General features: G+C 34.0%; 1 protein-coding gene across 14 annotated transcripts in view; it reads left to right on the top strand.

Moving 5' to 3' along the window:
• The first annotated feature begins 556 nt into the window (after window positions 1-556).
• The window catches only part of LOC145260287 (ral GTPase-activating protein subunit alpha-1-like), a 476,501-nt gene continuing 456,635 nt past the window's right edge, over window positions 557-20,422 (top strand). For all 14 annotated transcript variants that reach the window (XM_080118139.1, XM_080118137.1, XM_080118136.1 and 11 more), the window contains exon 1: window positions 557-791. In XM_080118139.1, coding sequence (XP_079974265.1) covers window positions 671-791 — 121 coding nt within the window. In that variant the 5' untranslated portion in view covers window positions 557-670. The remainder of the gene's footprint in view (window positions 792-20,422) is intronic.

The following is a 20,422-nucleotide window of genomic DNA, read 5'->3' as shown; positions in this document are numbered from 1 at the left end:
GGTATTTATTACTCTCTCACGGCAAGAAGATTTAACACTGGGCAGGAAAGAGGAATTGGAGAGCCAGTACTCTGGCCCGAAAAAAAATGCCTGGACAGCCCCGTCAGCTTTCAAAGAGAGAAGGAAAAGCCTGGAAGGGTAAGCCTCCTAGAACTGAATTGGACCAGAAACATTCCAAAATCATCAGGGAAAAGACCATTTCAGAAATAGCATAGACTCTGTTGATTTTGGTGCCGACTACCGAACTAAAAGCAGTTTGGCCTTTATGGAAACACATAAAAATAGGATAAATTTAAAAAATATATCGAAATTAATTTTTAAAAATAACTGAAAATTTACCATAAAATATGTGAACATAATAAGAATTTAAAGCATTAAAAATAGTTAACCAAAATGAATTTGGCATTAAATGGTCTCCATAAGTGTTGATATGCCGTAAAACAAAATGATAAAAAGAACTAAATGCACAAGGGCAGATAACTATTGGTTGTCATTAGTGAAAATACGACGCGTAAGAGTTACCAGCCCTTGCTTATTTTTTTCGTTGCGCATGCTCATATGTGTAAAGAGAGAGAGAAAGAGAGAGACCGCCATTTGTTATTGTTGGAAATATTAAAAAGGGTCGCTCTATGATTACGATGGAAAATGTCTAAGAAATCTTAAATGCTAGATGTCAGCTCTGTCCATGTTCAGAAAAGCCGCCCATGGAGACATCAAGAAGTCGGCGCAAAAAGTGTCCGATAACAAAAAAGACCCACCCACCAGGCTAAAACATTTGCGTTTAGTCTTAGGTGAGTCTTTTTTTTTTTTTTATTATTATTATTAAAAAAAAAAAAAGATTTAAAACAGATTAAAAATATATATCATCATCTTTTTTTACGCTTACCTCTTATGATTTCTACCTTTTTATTTATTATTTATTTATATCTATATCTATATTCACCTGTTTCGAAATTAGATTTATAAAATAGGATTCACTGTTGATCGATGCCTTGGTCCATTTGATTATAATAACCTCTATTCGTTTTCTCCCCCCCCCTCTATGTCCTGATAAGGGGTGGGTGGGTCAAGTTCAAATTCCTTTCATATATATATATATATATATATATATATATATATGTTTACTATTAAGGCCATGTTTTTAGTTGACTAATGGAAAAGAGGGCATATAAAAGCCTATAAAAGTCATGTCGAAATAGTGTGTATACACCAACTTAAAATCACGTACAAATATATACACACTCTTAAAATCATGTATAACAAGAGTACGTAATATATACCCTTAAAATCATTTGTATAGTGTATATATTTAACAATGTTAAGGGATTTTGTAGTCTTCTGTAATTCAACTAAAAACATCGCCCTAAAAGTAAGCAAATCTATGTATGACAGGCTTAAACGCTCGATATATAAAAAATTTGTGTGTGTGTGTGTATATATATATATATATATATATATATATATATACTCCTAAAAAAAAGAATTTGATTTCCCCTTTAAAGAGAGAGAGAGAGAGAGAGAGAGAGAGAGAGAGAGGTTATATGAAATGGCCCAAGACCTGGCACACTGCACTGGCCATCAACAGTAAATAAAGGACTATTTTTGTAAATCTCATTTTGAAATTTACTTATATAAATAGGCATAAAAGATGTATTTTTTTTTTTTTTTCGATGGCGAAAAAATGATGAAGTGTGAAATCTGTTTGCACTCGCCTTGTTTTCTGGTGTTTATAACTTGATATCTTTTTTTAATTATTTATTTTAAAAATAAAACTGATTTTGTCCTGTGTGTGCGTTTCTCGTGTTTACGTGACTTATAAATTATTTGTTTTTTTATTTACTATTAATCGAATATTTATAGAAATAAAAAAGCAATAGTGTATATATATATATATATATATATATATATATATATATATATATATATATATATATATCCTCTTTTGGTACTTATACAGAATACTATTCTGAGAATACAGATTGTACTGCAAGAACCCCATTCTTAACACGAGGAGAGGCGAAAATCTTGTCTAAAAGAAATAGCACGGTCCGCATTCTGCATAAAAAGGAATTATTACATTAAATTCACCAGAATGGATTTCTATTTCTTCGTTAATAAATTAGCCTATTTAATATAATAATAATAATTGAAAAAAAAACAAACAAACAAAACTTCATTTTTCTTTAAAATGACAATTTTTCAAGAGTTTTGATAATGCTAAATAAGAAAATCGCGTTTATATTTTGCAGATACAAGTAGTTTTCGAGATATAAAGACCTGTATTATACACTGTATTTCACTGGTGACCATGTTTGTACGCACGCGCGATAAACAAATAGGTCTATCTTTACAATTTTCTTTAAAAATGTTAAGAACGGCTTTCTGAATAAACACCCCCAACCTCCCCATGTAAAAAAAATTGTGGAGGTGGAGGTGGACCTAATGTAAAAAATCAAAAAGGAATAGAGATAAAAACAAAATTACTCAAGCACGATAAATTATAGTTTTTCGCTCGATTAAAAAATTTAATGACCAAATTATAATCCAAAACCCTATTAAAAAGTGCAATTTACTAAAATAAATAAAAGGTACTTGTGTATTTCATTACAGTCAGGGAAGCAGGTAGCAGGAAGGGAATTCCAAAGTCTAGCTGTTCGAGGGAAGAAACTATTAGAGTAGAAAGCTTTCTGGCATTTAGGGACCTCAACAGTGAAGGGCCCCTTCACTGAAGAAGGGGTGAGATTTTGTTACTAAGCGAGTTTGTCGGGGATATGTATGTCGAGAAGGCACAAGTTATTTAGAAATCCATTTTTAACATGAGGAGAGGAATGTGTTTTGTAACTATTCTGTACGTTCACCTAACAATTTAATAAACAAAAATATCGTAAAAATTGAATTTAACTTGAAAATAATATTAAAAAATAGCGCGGTAACATAGATGTACAAGCACGAAATAAAGTAAATACGGAAAAGTCAAAGACGGTGCAAGTCCAGTGTTTAACCTAATTAGAAAAGTAAAAATAACAGAAAAATCTTTATGATGCAATGCATTTTCGTTCCATGACGGGTACATGCCTTGCCTCGATAATGTCATATTCCTAAAATTACGTAAATTTATAAAATATATTTTTAAAATCATTTTGGTGGACCTGAACGAGCCCCCCCCCCTAATTTCTTTCTGTTCCTTTGTTTTTCTGTTTTAATTTTTTTATTCCATTTTTTTCAGTAGATTATTACGATTGGACACTAATAAACTAATCTAAAAAAAAAAAAAATCATTATTTCGACTTTTGAAAGGATGCTCACTTTTTAGTTACAACGTTATAATAAATCGGTCCCCCATTTTGTAAACACGGAAAGGAATTATTGCCCTTTGTTTTTTTGGTACTTGTGCACTTTTGCTACCGTGCTGAAATAATAACGTTATTATTTCAAAATCCATTCTTAACATGGGGAGGAGAGGAAGTTTTGTAACTATTCTGTGCTTCCACCTAACAATTTAATAAACAAAAAATATATCGTGAAACTTGAATTTAATCTGAAAAACTATTTAAAAATAGCGCGGTCTCAAAAGTGCATAACCACTTTTTTTTTTTCTTTTTTTTCCTATTTTGTAAACACTAAAGTAAGATTTTTCGGGTGTGCTGAAAACGAATATCACATTTAAATTTTCCGTAAACAAGTAGTTTTCCGGATATTAAGCAATGTAATTTCTTTGTTATAAGTGATGACTGATGATGGTCATTGTTGTACGCGCAAGCGCGCTCATTTTTTTTCCCTTTATAACATCTAAAAAAATTCAGAACTGTAACTTCAAAATATGGACAAATTACCTTCCCCCCCCCCAAAAAAAAGAGAAACAAAAACACTTTTTTGTATATATATTAAAACAAGATCCTGTTTTGGGATCGAATACCAACAAATACATAAAAGTATATTTTAAAATTGCGGATGTTGGCATTTACTTTAAAAAAAAAAAAATGTCGTTAATCTTTCATGTTTTAAAAGATATTTCGTTATTATTTAAAAATTGATTTCTGACATATATTTATTTTAACCCGACGGATTTTTTTTTGTATAAACAATACCTGTTTGACATTATTCGGGAGATTTTTACTTTCGTTTTATTTCTCCTTTTTTATTTATTTAAAAAAAAGTATTTACGAATCGTACTATTAAGATTTTAAAGTGAAATTAAGTTTTTTTTTTTAATTTTTTTTACAGTATCTTAAATTTTAAGGTGAAAGAGTACTCTTTGGGCGTTGAGTTCCATGGTGACCAACAAAAATTTAATGGGTAAATGTTTACTTTAACTACAACAGAACACCGACCAATAACATTTTTTTTTTTTTTTTTTTTTTTAGGTTTTCGGGGTCGCTGATAACGAATCTGATATTCAAACCTGTCGCAAATTTACCAAAATAACAAGAAAGTTTTCCAAAACAAAATGTGGTTCATACCACCCATCCCCCTGCCCCTTCACCGCCCTACCCCCCAATGTAAACAGAATTTTTGTGGAAAATTAAACAGTTCTTCTGCTTGGTGTATGTCGGTGCCTTACTCACGGAAAAACAGTAAATTAAACTGCAGAAGCACCTGTTAAATGTTGTACAAGTTTTATAATTGAAAACCTCCCTCCAAAAAAAAGTAAAAAATAGAAAACGAAAAATAAAAATGCTTTTGTAGACCGCTCATGAAAACTTAATTTTTTAGATAAATTAAAAAAGCATCAAAAACTACATAACACAGAAAAATGAACCACATTTTTTTGTTTTAGAAAATTTTCTTATTTTAAATGTCTGCTAAAAAATTCTTCTGCAATGTGAAAAGTCGCCTTACTATGTGCGTTCACGTTCGAACGCATCATGTAAAAATAGCATAAACGATGGCGGTGAGTTAGCACAAAATAGTGCAAGGGTTCAGGGGTTAATACCATGCAAACGGTAAATTCGCGACAGGTTTGAATATCAGATTCGTTGTCAGCAACCCGAAAACCTAAAAAAAAAAAAAAAAATTTTATTGGTCAGTGTTCTGTTGTAGTTAAAATAAACATTTACCCATTAAATTTTTCTGCTGGTCGCCATGGAACTCAACACCCAAGGAATACCGGTGAAAGTACAAAATAGTTACAAAACGTTCCCCCTCCTTATGTTAAGAATGGATTTCTAAATAATATTATTTCAGTACGGTCCATATTCTGCATAAGTACCATAATTCTTTTATTTTATTTACATAAAACAATTATTTTTACAAAGTATGTATAAAAATTTTTGGTGCTTAGTCGACAGATCGATTTTTTTTTTTTTTAATGTCATTTTAAGCAAACGAAAACAATATTACGTACTTATAATGTCAAAAATAGTAATACATCCAGAAATTACAAAAATTCATTGAGTAGAAAGTTATTTATATTACAAAGTAATTTTTACTGAAAATTGGGTAAAATTGTATTTTTAATGTTATAAAGTAGATGGTGAAAATTTCATGCACAGGGGACATAACTCGAAATGCAAATTTTAGATTACATTTTTATGGTGACCAACATTTTAGGCTTATAGCGATAGACTTTTTTTTTTTACTAAAAACACTATAGCAGTTCTACTCGAATTTGTGAATATATTACTATGTTCGAAATGGCAATTAGGTGATATTGTTTTTGCTTAAAATGACATACTTAAAAAAATTCATCTGTCGACTATGAAGCATCAACTTTTCTTTTTAGGTTTAAATTTAATCATCAACGCTATCAATATTAAATTATTGATTGGACTAAAATATACAACTAAAAGTAATATTTTAATCTCTATTTGTAAAATGATTGGATGTAAAAAAAAGCTTAATTAATGTCAATCTTTTAATTAATACAAGGATTTGCTAAGAATTTAAAATGGTTCTTAATGTTTTGACAGTTTAAATGCTTCAAAACTTTTTTTCACATTTCAAATTGTCTCAAAGTAGTTCATTCGTTTGTTTTTTTCCAAACTATTACCCAAAAATTAAAATGGTAAATGTGTTTTGCAAATAAAATAAAATACATTCTAGTCGATTTAATTTTGCATTTAAATTATTTTTGACATTTTTAAAAAGTGTTTGACATTCTTGAAGTTTGAAGTTCACTGTTACATGCTGGATTTCAATAAATAATCGATTAATAGAAAAAAAATTGTAAGTCACGTCGAGACGAGAAACAATATACACCAAAGAAGTTGTCAAACATTTTATTAATTTATGTGCTTTTTATGTTTTTCATGATGCTACATTTTTTAATGTGATGAAATTCGTTTTAGTCAATACACACACACACACACACACACACACCTGACAAATATACCCAGTGAACCAAGTCCAAGAGATCCAAACAATTGCACTTGAAGGGATGGTGAAAATCTTAAAAAGATCTTACATCACATTTTTTGTTAAAAATACATCTAGCACATTTTCTAGTCGATCATTTTTTGTAACTTTTGGAATTTAAATTAATTTCAGCATGATACACAATTTTTTCAACTAAAATGCGTTGGCTTAAAATATCACTAAGCTACACAAGCACTCTACTGTTTTTGTTTATTCTCTCTCTTCTGGTGTGATATTTTCAATTATTCCGAATTATTTCAAAATATACTTATTAGATATACTTTCTAAACATGACTGAATATAATTTTCGGTACTCCTGCAGTATTTTACCCACCGATTTCACGATCTTAGCCGAGCGTTGACGAACGCTTTCGGCGTTAACGCCGACGAAAGCCGAGAATTCGGAGCTACGGTGCAAGAAGAACGCTAAAAGTATGTGAATAGCAACAACATTACAAGGAAAAGATATTACACACACACACAACAAAATGGATAAAATTAATACAAAAAATTTGGATAAAATAAATCACAAACACTTACCGTAAGTTTTTTTAAAGTAAAATAAATTTATTTTGTTGAATATTTTTTTTTTTTTTTTTTTGGTTCATTTTGTTTTCCGATAGCTTTTTTTTGGGGGGGGGGTAAGCAACAGTAATAAACACTTCAATGTATTTTTTTTTTGTTTGTTTTTAACAAAACGTTATTAAACAGTAACAACGTTTTTTTTTTTTTTTTTCAGTAATGTTTGTGGGGGGGGGGGGACAACAATTACTGTTTATCTTTAGTTCCGACTGGAAGATTTTCTACTGACTGTAGAGAGGCAAAGTAGGGAGCAAAGGGTTTTCAGAGGATGTGGAAAGAAGCTCTTTCCCAAACCGGGTAGCCTTCCGCGATTTGATTTATTATGGAGACAAAAGAAGGGTTGTGTCCAAATTTTTGTCTCCACATAAATTCGCATAAATATGTTTCCAACAGCTCCCGGTTTTTTTTTTTTTTTTTATCGCTAAATTAAATAGCTGAAATGAAAGGCTGTGTATTTTTACTTTGAACAATAAAATAACTGAAATGAAACGCTATGTGTGTAATTTCAATGAAAATTATTCGTCTGCTGCGCGTTCGTTTGAAGCGCCCTGATTGGCTGATAGAGTATCGTACCGCTCGCCATGTTCCGGCGTTTTCCAACGGATGTCGATCAACGCTCGGCTAAGATCGTGAAATCGGTGGGTAAAATACTGCAGGAGTACCTAATTTTCTTTTCAATATTAGTTGTTGTTGAATATGAGTATCTTTTATTTTGCCAAAGGAAATATTCGAAATTTCACCTTTTATTTTAATTTAAATGAGTAACAACTATAGATCGAAAAATATTTAAACAGAAAAAAATAACCACAGAACTGAATTGTTTTTAAAACAGATGTTCTTTTGTTTATTTTCAGGTTAAGAAAACATTTTTCTTTTAATGTTCATTTATTATTTATTATTTCATTTATTATTTATTATTATTTATTTTATTTTTTTATTTTCTTTACATCTGTCTTTATGTTGTATCTGTATCACATATCGCTGGTGTGGAGATGATGTTTATTTATCCTTTGGTGTTCTTCCAATTAACCCAAACATGACTAATCACAGTAAACCCATCAAACAAGTCACTCAATTCATTTATTTAGGGCATAAACTTTCTCCAGTGATCACAAGACTACATTGAAGCACAGAATCGAGCTGGGTTTGGTGGCTTTCCAAAAATACAGCACCATTCTAAAATCAAAAAGGGTGTCGATAATTGTTATAGTAAAAGTTTATGTCCTCCCAGTAGTTTTATATGGCGTTTATTGTGTCAGATGGAATAAACAACTAGCCAATCGCATTGAGGTGTTTTAAAATGTGTTTCATTACAGGACATCATCTGATCAAAAAAAGACAAAATATCCACCCTCTGACGAACTACATCCCTATCCCCTCTATTCGATAAAATCAAAAGTAAAACCCTTAAACTTTTTGTCCATGTCAAACAATCAACCACTGGCCTGTTAAAGTTATGCTTTGAAAGTATGTTAGAAGGTAAAAGAGGCAGAAGAAAGCCAAGGAGAAGGTGGAGAGAAAATGTTTTTGATTGGACATCTCTCAACAGTTGGGCGTCCATCAACCAACTTGCTTGGGATTGGAAGAAATGGTAAAAAAATAAGTCCCATGGTTTTGCAATCCGCACCAAGCAGAGGATGCGACTCATGATGCTCTTTCAATTGATGTGGTCCGCACAGTTATTTATATGTCCATATATGATCTACCCATTAACATGAACATCTCAACTAGATCACATATTGGGAGAGCAACAGCTATTGATAAGTATAATCATTTAGGTTGATGACCTCCTCTCTTCATCCATTTCTCTCACACGCACACACAAAGAAAATGTCACTTCTGCAGATTAACTTCCTCTGGCAAATTTAGAAAACCATTCCTAAAGTTGGGAATGGTGGGGGGGGGACGTTGTTAATTCTTCCCTTGCCATTGACGGAAGTCCTCTAAAATTAAAACAATTTGCCGGAAGATATTAATCCACCCAAAAAACAGTAAAATTTTGTTAGATTTTCACTAAAATCCACAAAAACATCAATGGTTGTGCTCATAATTCAAGTGCTGTCGACTGCCGTAAAATTCTCGTTTACGTTTCATGTGGATGATACCTCTTCATCTCCTTTAATTATCAAAAAATGGCCATTTTATATTGAATATAAAAAATTTCTTCAGTAACCCCAAATTTTTGCCTGAAAGTTATGCTCCTGTAACCTTCCAAAAATCAAGTTCTTTGCCACATTATCTCTGCGCAGTATCATAATTTCAAGCATGTTTTAAGTCTTTCCGGCCAAAATCTCCGTTATACAATAATGTCTAATGTCTGTTTTGTTTTGTCCTTATAGTGAAGCTAGCCATTTATTTTTAATCACATCACCCATGCAATGCAAGCGGAAAGTCTATCGACTGCACTGACAGTTTTGCAGCAAGGAGAAACACGTGGTTGAGGACATGAGAAAATCTTACAACAACGCTGAACTGTTTTTAACATCCAACATATTCTCTTGCTACTTCGTTCGAGTTAATCAGTTTGCATGCTATGATTGGATGCTTTATGATATTTTTAGGTGGATTGTCAATACATGGTGCCAACAACAAATGGGTGGAAGCCGGAAAGGATATTGTCTAGTGACCATGCCAAACTGCATTGGTCTGGGCATTGCAAAACCTGTGCACCAGGAAGACCATACCATATGCCACAGAAATAAATTTTTCTGCACAAGACAGCTGATTAGAAATGAATTGGTTTGCTATGTTTAATGGATACAGTTTACCTTTGTTTTTGTTTTTGAGAAGAAAAGTTTGGGTTGTGGTTTGATGGCCCTAAGAGAACCCAATCAGTGTGTTGGAAAATGGGTTGTGATGACCGACCAGAAGTGAAGTGTCCTGGAGTTGTTTGTAGAATCATAACAAAGTGTCTGCCAAGCAAGAAGGTGACTGGATGCTTTTGACTGTGCCAGAGGAAAGAGATGGCAGCAGCAAGAGGGAAATATCCCTTCTCACCAACTCCCAACACAATGTTTCTTCTCCATAAGTTCCGTCATCTTCATCAGCGACATTCTTGCAAAAGTTGGTTCACACGGATAAATTGGAGATATTCAAGACATTTCTAGTTACAAGAAAAAAAATATTCATAGCAACTTCTGATTCAGAACATATCCAGTTTGGGAGTCAAGCTGTCTTGGAGTCTGGTCATGATGGACAATCCCAACCAGTTTAGTTTGTGGCTGTTTTACATTGTTTTTACTGCTCCAATTCAGATGGTTAAAGTCAGGTAGATGAGATGCCCATTCATCGGGCAATCTTTATGATACATTTTAAATATTATGTGTGTTTATGTATACGAGAGATTCTTTCCTCCCCAGGCCTTGTAAATGCATTCAAGAAGGAAAGCCTCTTCAAGACTTGCTTCCATTACTAATCCAGACAATTGCAAAGAACTTTTCCAGCCACCGATTGCGATGGATAATCACACTCTAGCTGACAGTTCATCATTCAAATTCATCGGCCCAACATTCATAGGTAACTTGAATTAGAACAAATACATAGATATTGCCAAGACTGCTGCAAAAAAAGATGAGCTCTGTTGATTATTCTAGAAAAATATTTACACCTGACAATATCCTATATTTCTACAAAGCCACCATTCATCCATGCATGGAATATCGTTCCCAAATATGGGCCAGTGCGTCAACCACTAGTCTCTCTTTATTGGACAGGGTCCAAAACAATAGTCTCCAATCTAATAAGTTCCACACTGTCAACTAAGCTCCAATCACTTCCCCCATCGATGCAATGTTGCATCCCCGTGCTTGTTTTACAAGTACTTTAATGGAATATGCTCCAAACTTGGAGCACTGATGCCCATTGATGTAAATAACTAATACAAGCAGCAAAATCCCACCCCTTCACTATAGAGATCCTTCAATGCTCAACAATCTTTTTCTTAAATTGTTAGACTTTGAAATTCCCTCCCTGTTGCTTCCCCAATTATTAATGTGTAAAGATTTAAATGTAATGTGAACAGGCAGCTTGTTGCTTAACTCCATTTAATATAGTGCTTTACGACCTAACTATTACTTACTAGCTTCTCTACGGGCGCAAAACCTGGCCTCTACAAGTAGCTGATGATCAATGGTGTCTTAAATACAGCCTTGAGATTCGTATCTTCGACAAATAACACAATTCACACATGATGCAAGATTCCTAAACTTGAAAAAGTACTTATCAGGTGGCTCTGATAATTTGGAACCACACCCCATCGTCCACCAACCGACCTGATTCACAAAGCAATAGCACCAACACTGCCACCAGTGCATGGTGCAAGAAGAGTGATCAACTGAGGATGTGGCTTGAAACAGTTAAAGTTGACTTTGGAGCTATAACCAGCCTTCGCATCTTTGATGTGCGATGATGGGATCGCAAATAACTGAAGTATGCTGAGGAGTCCGCAGCGGACACATCTTGATACCTTGATGACTTGTGATGCGGCAAAATCACTTGGAGCTTACTCAATCAACCTCGGGTGAATGCCGTCACAGATATTACTATGAAATGGACATATCCAAAAAGGCATTAAGATTTTAATCAGCTTAATTTTTATCAACATTTGTATGAATAGTAAAAGGAAAAGTTGAACAAAATATATTTAATTAGTTTTTAATAAAATCTCATTTTTGGTTTAATGGTCATTTTACATGCTTGCATACTTTTAGGAATTTACTTTCAAACTGACCTATCTCTGTCCAGGTATTTATTCCTCGTTCTCTCAATTCCATCACTTCCTCCCACGTTTTCCTTGCTCTTGCCAACTGACGCTCTTACCTGAACTGTTCTACATCTACTACCTAAAGCACTTTCAGCCAGTCTTTCAGTGTGACCAAACCAATAAAGTCTCCTTTTTTACACGTCTTCTTACATTGTTCAGATTTAATCTTCCTCTGAGGTCATGAGATCTAAGCTTAAGATTCACATTCCATATCCATAGTATCATTCCTATTGCTCATCACTTTGATCTTAGTAACATAGGAAATGATAAATTTCTCTGAAATGTATTTGTTTATATTTGATCACAGAACATTTTAAAATGATGGGAAAAGAAAAATAGAAAATGACACTGTATGTCAATTTCAGTTTGAGTCATCTAGTCTTTTGCTGAGGCAGATACTATTTTCAAAGTAAACAGGTTGATGAAATGAAATTGAATAAAATCTTACAATTTTATTTCAATTATTCTACATATCTATAAAAGTGAGAATTTGTGTGTGAGGACACTTCTCAACCTATATACTCAACAAAGTTTTGATCTATAGACTTGAAATTTGGTATATTGGGTATTCAGACATGTGGAAAACTTTTTGATCCATTTTCATTCAGAAAAAAGGGCTGCTAAGTGGTCAAAATTGAAAACTTGGTACATGGGTGTCATTGGATTTTTATCTGTTTGCTGTTTCATGACTGCATATGCACAAATAGTTCACATTGTTAAGAAAAAGTAGGTTTGAAAACATTTTTTGAAGATCGTGATAAGCTGCTCTAATGGTTATCACACTTAACTTGCTGTCTTTTGGTTTTGATCTGAGTTAAAAAAAATTTTTTTTACAAAAAAGTGAACTGTTTAGAAAAAACAATACTCATATGACCATGTTTCGGTTTCTTTTTTTTTTTTTCATTTTTTTAAGGAATTTAACGTTACGTTCAATACTGGGCAACGCCAGGTATATATTCCAGTATACAATATTTAAGGCTATGAAATGAGCATATATACACACAGTCACAGATACCATTACATTTCATTTTAAACAGCAATACTACAACATGGTCGTCTTCAAGTCCAATGTAAATAAGTTCTTGTTGAGTTGTCCCCTTAAATAATCAAATTATACCTAATTTCTACCACTAACGAGTGCTACACTGTTGTCCTGGTGATCACTGTACACTCATTTAACCCTTATCCTTGAGTGGCATTCGAACCTTGATAAGTAGGTGACTCCCTTGTAAAAATTTTTTTTTAAATACTTGAATAGACTCCCTCCCTTACAAAGGGAAAGAAATCTACTTGTAAGTCAAAAAGCCAAGGATCAGTTTCATGTCATATTGTAAACTGGACCCCCTATGTAAAACGACAAAAACATTAATGCATAAAAAGTATAAAAAATAGAAGTAATTCAATTGTCAATTTTATATTAACTAAAGTTAAAATTTTATGAAATTCTTTATTATTTTTATAAACATGAAGCAGGGATTATTTTTATTTTAAACAGTCATTTCTATATATCTTCAGCAAAGCAACTGCTCCTGACAATATTGTATTCATAATATTCAAGAAACTGCTACCTGAACTAGCACCTATTCTTGCAAAGCTGTTCAATTGATGCCTAAAGGAGAAACACTTCCCAACATCTAGGAAATCCTCATTAGTTTGTTCAGTATTTAAAAATACTGGAAATCAGTCTTCTGCATCTCGGTACAGACGAATTAGTTTTCCAAGTAAATCCGTGTTAAATAAATTGGCAACCATCTCAGCAAAACAACCTACTCAGCAACAAGCAATATGGTTTCCATCCTGCAGAATCTACAGTTGATGTACTGACTGTAATTTCACATAGGATCAGTGAATTAATGAGGGTTTCCTCTCTAGAGCAATAGCTCTTGACATATCAAAGGCATTTGATAAGGTTTGGCATAAGGGTCTACTTCACAAGATTTCCAGCTAAAGAATATCCGGAAATGTCTTCTCAACCATCAAGTCCTTTGTTTCCGATAAGTTTATACAAGTAGTTGTCGATGGGCAGAAATCCGAAACTCAAAGTATCAATCTTGGAGTGCCTCAAAGATCCATTCTGGGCCAAACTTTTTTCCTTATCTTCATTAATGATCTCTCAAACTACATTTTAAATTCATTCATCAACATATACACAAATGCCACCACCATCTATGGCAACACTTTGAAGATAAGCAATGACCAAGATCTCTTTGAGTCTCTCCTCTTGACCTTGAGTACATGATGCAGTGGGGAAAGAGGTGGCTGGTTAATTTTAATGCATTCAAAACCAAGCTTCTATCTTTTCACCATTAGTGCTCTGATTCTCACTTGGCCCCAATTGATATTAATGGCTTTCGTCTCAAAGAAGCAGTGTGCTTCAACAAGCTTCTGGAACTGACGTTCACTCGTGACCTGAAATGGAAGACTTACATTAAATCAATTATGAAGATTGCTAGAAAAATGGGTGCATCATTCAAATTCTACCACCCCAGAAGATATCTCACTCCCAATACAATCTGCTACCTGTATATGAATCAAATACATCTTCAAATGGAGTACTGGGAGGGGGGGGGCTGTTTGACAGAGTTCAAAACTGGCTTCGAAACCAAGTAGGTAATGTTGTTTCTAAAAATTTACTCATTGCCTTGGATATGTATGCATTTGATTTGCCGTCATGTTGAGAATAGAGCATGGGGGTCATCGGTAAATATACCCATCTCTGACACAATTGCATCATTTATGAAAATCAGAAACAATAAAAGTCCAAGGATCGACTTCTGCATTAATGTGTTGTTTTAAGATAAAAATTTCCAGATATCAAGGAAGACATTTATTATAGTTTTTTTTATTATTATTTTTACTAGAGCAGGGATAAGATCAGGTTCACATGTATCAGAGATGTCAAGGGTTGTTTATCATATCCAGGACATGATCAGATTATCAAGTATGGTTTCTGACGTAAAAAATTTTGGAGGAAGTGGTTTCTTGGGTCCAAGGTAGAGTTTAAGGTGAATTGCTGGGCAGGAAGTCCAGCCTTCTACATTGCCATGCGCATTGTTCACAACACAATTAGAGATTTTCCAGAAATTGTGAGTTTCTAATTTTTGTGACTCATTGCGTTTTCAATTTTTTTTTCGTCTCGGTGTACATACTTTTTTTTCACAAGAGCAATTAGATTTTTACAATGGTTTCTGGATGCTATACAATTTTGATCATTTATTTGTTGATTTATGGTGGTTGAACAGTTCCTCATGCTTCATTTTTAAGAATACTAACACAGGTGGTTTACCCAAACTTGAAACATGGCTCATACAAGATGGTTATCCTTTCAACAACCTGCACTTTGTATTTTTATAGACTTAACTCTGGATATCATCAACCTAAATTCTAAGAAGTCTATATCAATGGACTCCTTATCAGTTCTGGAATCATTAAAAAATCAAAAATTAAAAAATCCTTTATTGATCAAACTTCTACAAAGTCCATTCTATTTCGCAACACAAAACTTTTCTCTTTTGTTGGATTCGTAATCACTATGAATTCCACGGGAATAAAAAAGCAGACATGGCTGCATAAAATTAAAACTTGAAATAAGTGACATAAAGGTTACATATACTACAAACCCTTAATAAATGAATTTATTACAAAGAAATGACAAGAAACCTGAAACAACTGTTAAAACAACAAACTATTTCAAAATTAAACCTATACTTAAGACAACTGTCGGACTCCAAAAATATTATGAAAAGAAGTACATAGAAAAAGACACACATAACTCGTTCATATAAAAAGATGAGGAATCATCCGAATGTATAACATATCACAAGCCATATACAGTGAAACATTATTTATTGGACTGTTATGATCTCACATACATTCATAAACACTTTTACAAGTCCAAAAATCTAAAAAGACCTCTTTTAAAAAGAAAATCTTAATAATATCCTAAACTTAAAAAGAGCAAATCTCTATTACAAAAAAGACAAAATTTAAAAATAGTCAACTTAAAATACAACAAAAATCAAAAAACAAAACAAACTTATATACACCATTGATTGACCCAAAGGAGGTTGATATGCTGGTTAAAAATACCCCCAAAACAACCACCACTAATCATCAAGACATAATCAATTATACTAGCAGAACCTGTGGAAATTCCATGGTGGCATATTTCAGATGTAATATATTGCTGCTGGGCATTCGGTGGACGTTCAGTGTGAATGTAGACCCCGCGATATTATTGCAGCCTTTTTGTTAAAACTGTAAAATTTGGTTAATGTAGTGTCAGAATATATCTGTTATCACAGTTTATCTCCAATATCCTTATAGCAGTATGACATATTTCCATTGTATGGACGCTCGGTGTGAACGGAAACCCCATAATATCATTATACCATCTTTAGACTAAACAGATAAATCTTGGATCTTAGCCAGAAGATCAAGAAGGTATATTTTAGTTTCATGTAAAAGCGGCATAATTTTTTTTAATTTAATTTTTTTTAATTTAATTTTTTTTTTTCTTTTACATTGCGTCTTTGTTGATTAAGAGATCCGATTTCTTAAAAAGTGGGAGAGAAGGTGATAACATACTACGAATATTAAATTAGTATATCGATGATTTAATGTTCATAGTATGTCATCACTTTCTATCTTCCTTTTTAATGAATAGGATCTCCCGATCGAATAATTAAGAACCTTTTACAGTAAAACACTTTCTTTTGGATTGTGGCGATCTCGCGCATATCCGGCAAAATTATTACCATGTCAACAATATGAAAGAACTATTTAAAAAAATAAACTCCAACAAAATACTAACATTTCTGAAAAAAGTAAATCTATATAAAAGAATATAACTTTAATTCAATCCAACTTTACCCCCCCCCCAAAAAAAAAGGAAGCACATCACCTAATGATACAAAAAGTCTGATTTGACTCACTGATTAAATCAAAATATCTATTCCAAAAAAAAAAAAAAAAAAATTGGAACTCGGCATTAAATAACAAAAAAAAAAGGTTGATATGCGGTAAAACCAAACCAAACCAAACCAAACCATAATCTGGAAACCGCAACACACGTACGTACGTTAAAGGTACTACAGTACTAATCAATTATATGCAGTGTCCTTGAGCTAAGATACATCCAGGTCGTTTTGTGCTATGCTTAGTGTTTCCGATCATATGATAAAGCTGACCACAGATCTGCAAAAGTAACAAACTGTTACTGTTACAATGCTTACCAGCACATTTCCAGTCTCCCAATCCTTACCTGTGCATTTAAATCCCCAACAATAACCTTAACCTGCATGAGGAAACTTCAATATACTTCTTTGATAAATAAATAAAACACAAGTTTTTCATCTTCACTAGAATTCAAAGTTGTGTACCAAAGGCCAGAAAGCCTTCTATTCTAATCATTTCTTCCCTCAGACAGCTAGACTTTGGAATTCTCTTCCTGCTACCTGCTTCTCTGAGTACTGATATACAGAATTTTAAATGTAATGTAAACCAATATCTTGTTAATCTTCCCTAAGCAAGGTACCAAATAGTAGCATCTTATGTCCAAGTGGTTATGTGCCTTGTTTGGGGTGAACATGAGTAAAAAAAAAAAGGGGGGGGGGCCATCATCACAGCGATCACTCTAACCACAGGATCATTGTTTTAACTTTCCTCACATTAAAATTAGTGCCAATTTTTGTCCTACCACTTCAATATGGCATGTACCAGCCTAAAAGCTCACCGAAGTGACCCTCACTATTTAGTCTAGGTTCTGATAATACTATGATAACCAAATTTTTTTCAGTAAGTTCAGATTGTCGTTCCAGATAGGGTTCAGCTGATTCGATGTCTAGCAATGTCCAGACTTTCCAACAGTAATAAATGTATGTTTTTTTTTTGCAGTAACAATAGCGATTGGGTCCAAACTCGTGCTATGAAACATTTGCTAGGTTAGACTCCTTCACCGCAATTTTCATGATCATTATTGCCACTGATTTGGACATTATTATTTTGAATCACAGAAACTGTTGCATTTTTAGAAAATATTTGTGCATGAAATTAATTTTCAGTAAGATCTTGTACATGACCAACTTGGTTCTCGCTATGAACATTTTTCTCAAAAGAAGAACGAGTCAATAACTTCCGATTCCCATGAAGCCACAGGTTTTTATCAGTTACTCTCTCCTAGGGAAATGCTGTAACAACGGCTAAGTTGACTAAGCATGTGGCTGGATACTGATCCAAGACTTTTCATATTATCCATGTGTGTGTGTGTGTGTGTATATATATATATATTTATGTGTAATAAATCAGGACATAGTAACAAAGACCTGCCATCAAAACTAAAGGCAAAAATGTTAAACAGTACTTGCAGAGTTACAAGCTCAAATTTTTTTTTTTTACACAGTGATCACCACTTATCAAGGCTCGGAAACCACTCAGGGATAAGGGTTATTGCAAGTACATTACGTTAGTGTGGAGATTTGCTGAAGTGTTTACTTAAGGGGGCGGTTCATTAGGAATTTGTTAACATTGGACTTGAAGACATCCAAGTTGTAGTCCGGCCGGAGGGAAGCAGGCAGACGGAACAGAGTTCCACAGGCGTGCAGTTCTAAGAAAGAAGCTTTGTTCATGGAATCCGCGTTTTGATTTAGGCACAGATATAGAGTGGGGGAAATTTTTCACAGTGGATTCAGCTAGACGGGTGTTTTTCGTGAAAGATTGGCGAGGCGGGACCAGAGATTGGAGTTCAGACGAGCATCTGCCATGGAAATAACGATAAAACAAGGACAGGCTCGCAACGTCTCTTTTGTGGGAGAGAGGTTGCAGGGTAGAGAAAAGGGCATCCCCCACTAAACCACAAAGTCTATTTTGTACTCTGTCAAGGCAGGATAGGCTGTTTTTAGCAGCTCCTGCCCAGATATAGCAACAGTATTCCATCCTTGGACGTACTTGGCTTTTATATAGAGAATTGCATCAGTAGTGAGATATCTTCTGGAGCGGTAGAAGGATCCCACCATCTTTCCAGCGACCTTGGCAACAGACTTAATGTACGTGTTCCATTTCAGATCAGGAGTAAAGGTCAAACCCAGAAGCTTGTCAAAATACTGAGCCTCACCCAGACGAGAGCCATCCATCACAATTGATGCCAGCTGGGGATCAGAGCGTTGATGATGCAAGGATAGGAGTTTGGTTTTGGATGCATTAAAGGAAACAAGCCACATCTTCCCCCACTGAACCAGTGGATTATTATTAGGATTATCTAGATTTTATGATATTAACCACTTTGGAAAGTTTGAAAAAAATTTGATAGGTATGCATGACATGGTCTGGATGATTTGATATGGAATTACTTGTGTATATGTACATAAATATATGAATCTTTGCTGACCTAGTTGCCCAACCGTTTGGTCTTGTTCCACACTTTTCTGTGATAATAGGGAGATTATATACTTTATCAGCCTATGGAGTAGACGATCCGTCTCTATGATTGCAAAATGTGGCCAATGAGAGTGGTTTATCTTTTTATCCTTGAAATCATATAAAGAATGTCTTTACTGATATCCTGTGAATCTAATAACAACTCAGGCTCTCCATCAACAACTAGAGCTTTGACTGTTGCTGACTGTCCTTCTACAACACTATTATGGTTCTGGGATGCCGATCGATGCCAGGGAAATCCATTTTGCCTCTTTTCCATTTGATTAGCACCAATCTGCATGTGGGAAGTTGAAAACATAGATCGCAATGATCACAGGTGACTTAGGCACACAAGTAGTTAGTCTTCTATAGAATCAGGATTGAGTAACCATGTGTGATCTCAGCATTAGCAAAAGAGGACTGTAATAGCTAAACGTTGTACTTGCTTGGGAGGGAGCCAGCTAAAACCTACTAGAGTGATAGCGGTTACAATTAAGTTCCTCAAGTTCAAATGGGTAGAAACCTTTTAATAAGTGCTAACGATCAAACGTCAAAATATTAAAAAACAAATCAAACCCATTGTCGTAGTGAAACATTTGTGAATGGCATTGATATGTACACAAACCTTCTGATTGCTGCTCGAGGAAGTGGTAGCCTGGGAAAGAGACCCATTCGACCTCTGACCTCTTTCTCATGACATCACGGCCACATGAGGTACCTCCTCCCACTTCGATGTTCTTCAATAATACAACATTTAAAGAGAAGATCGGTTTGTCGCCTGTGGTACGTGGCACCCTTAAATATTAGGTGAAGGAACACCTACAGAACTATTCAGGTATCCATGTTCAAAGTTCAGATTGTCCGCATTAAAAACCGACCACGTCTAATGTTGTCCTCGTGGGGAGGCAAATAAATCAGACCGAACATGATATCTTTATGCTCATCTGTGTCTTTGTGATTTGTTAAACTCCATAAAATAATACATGGCATATTTAACCTATTTTTAAACCAATTGTATTTCGACTAAGAAGTGTGTGAGAGAGAGTGAAAAGCAAAGCTCTCATCTTTTTACAAGTGCTCTCTCTCTCTCTCTCTCTCTCTCTCTCTCTAATAAAGTGTCTGCTTGTGTCCTTGGAAACCTCGCCCCTCTCCCTCTATCTCTTCTGTTTGATCTCTAACCATTGTAGGCTTGTTTATTGGTGTATTACAAAAGCAAATATGAACAAAAACGTAAGCCGACGGCCATTTTGCAACAACAGCTGTTTGATTCTGTTTGCACTCTTACTTCAAGTTGCTTTTCCTGGATGTAGT

The sequence above is a fragment of the Euprymna scolopes genome, chromosome 36, assembly GCF_053919585.1.
Source record: "Euprymna scolopes isolate OS-2025 chromosome 36, ASM5391958v1, whole genome shotgun sequence".
Classification (NCBI taxonomy): domain Eukaryota; kingdom Metazoa; phylum Mollusca; class Cephalopoda; order Sepiida; family Sepiolidae; genus Euprymna; species Euprymna scolopes.
The sequence above is the reverse complement of the archived record's forward strand: the minus strand, read 5'-3'. Positions and strand labels throughout refer to the sequence as shown.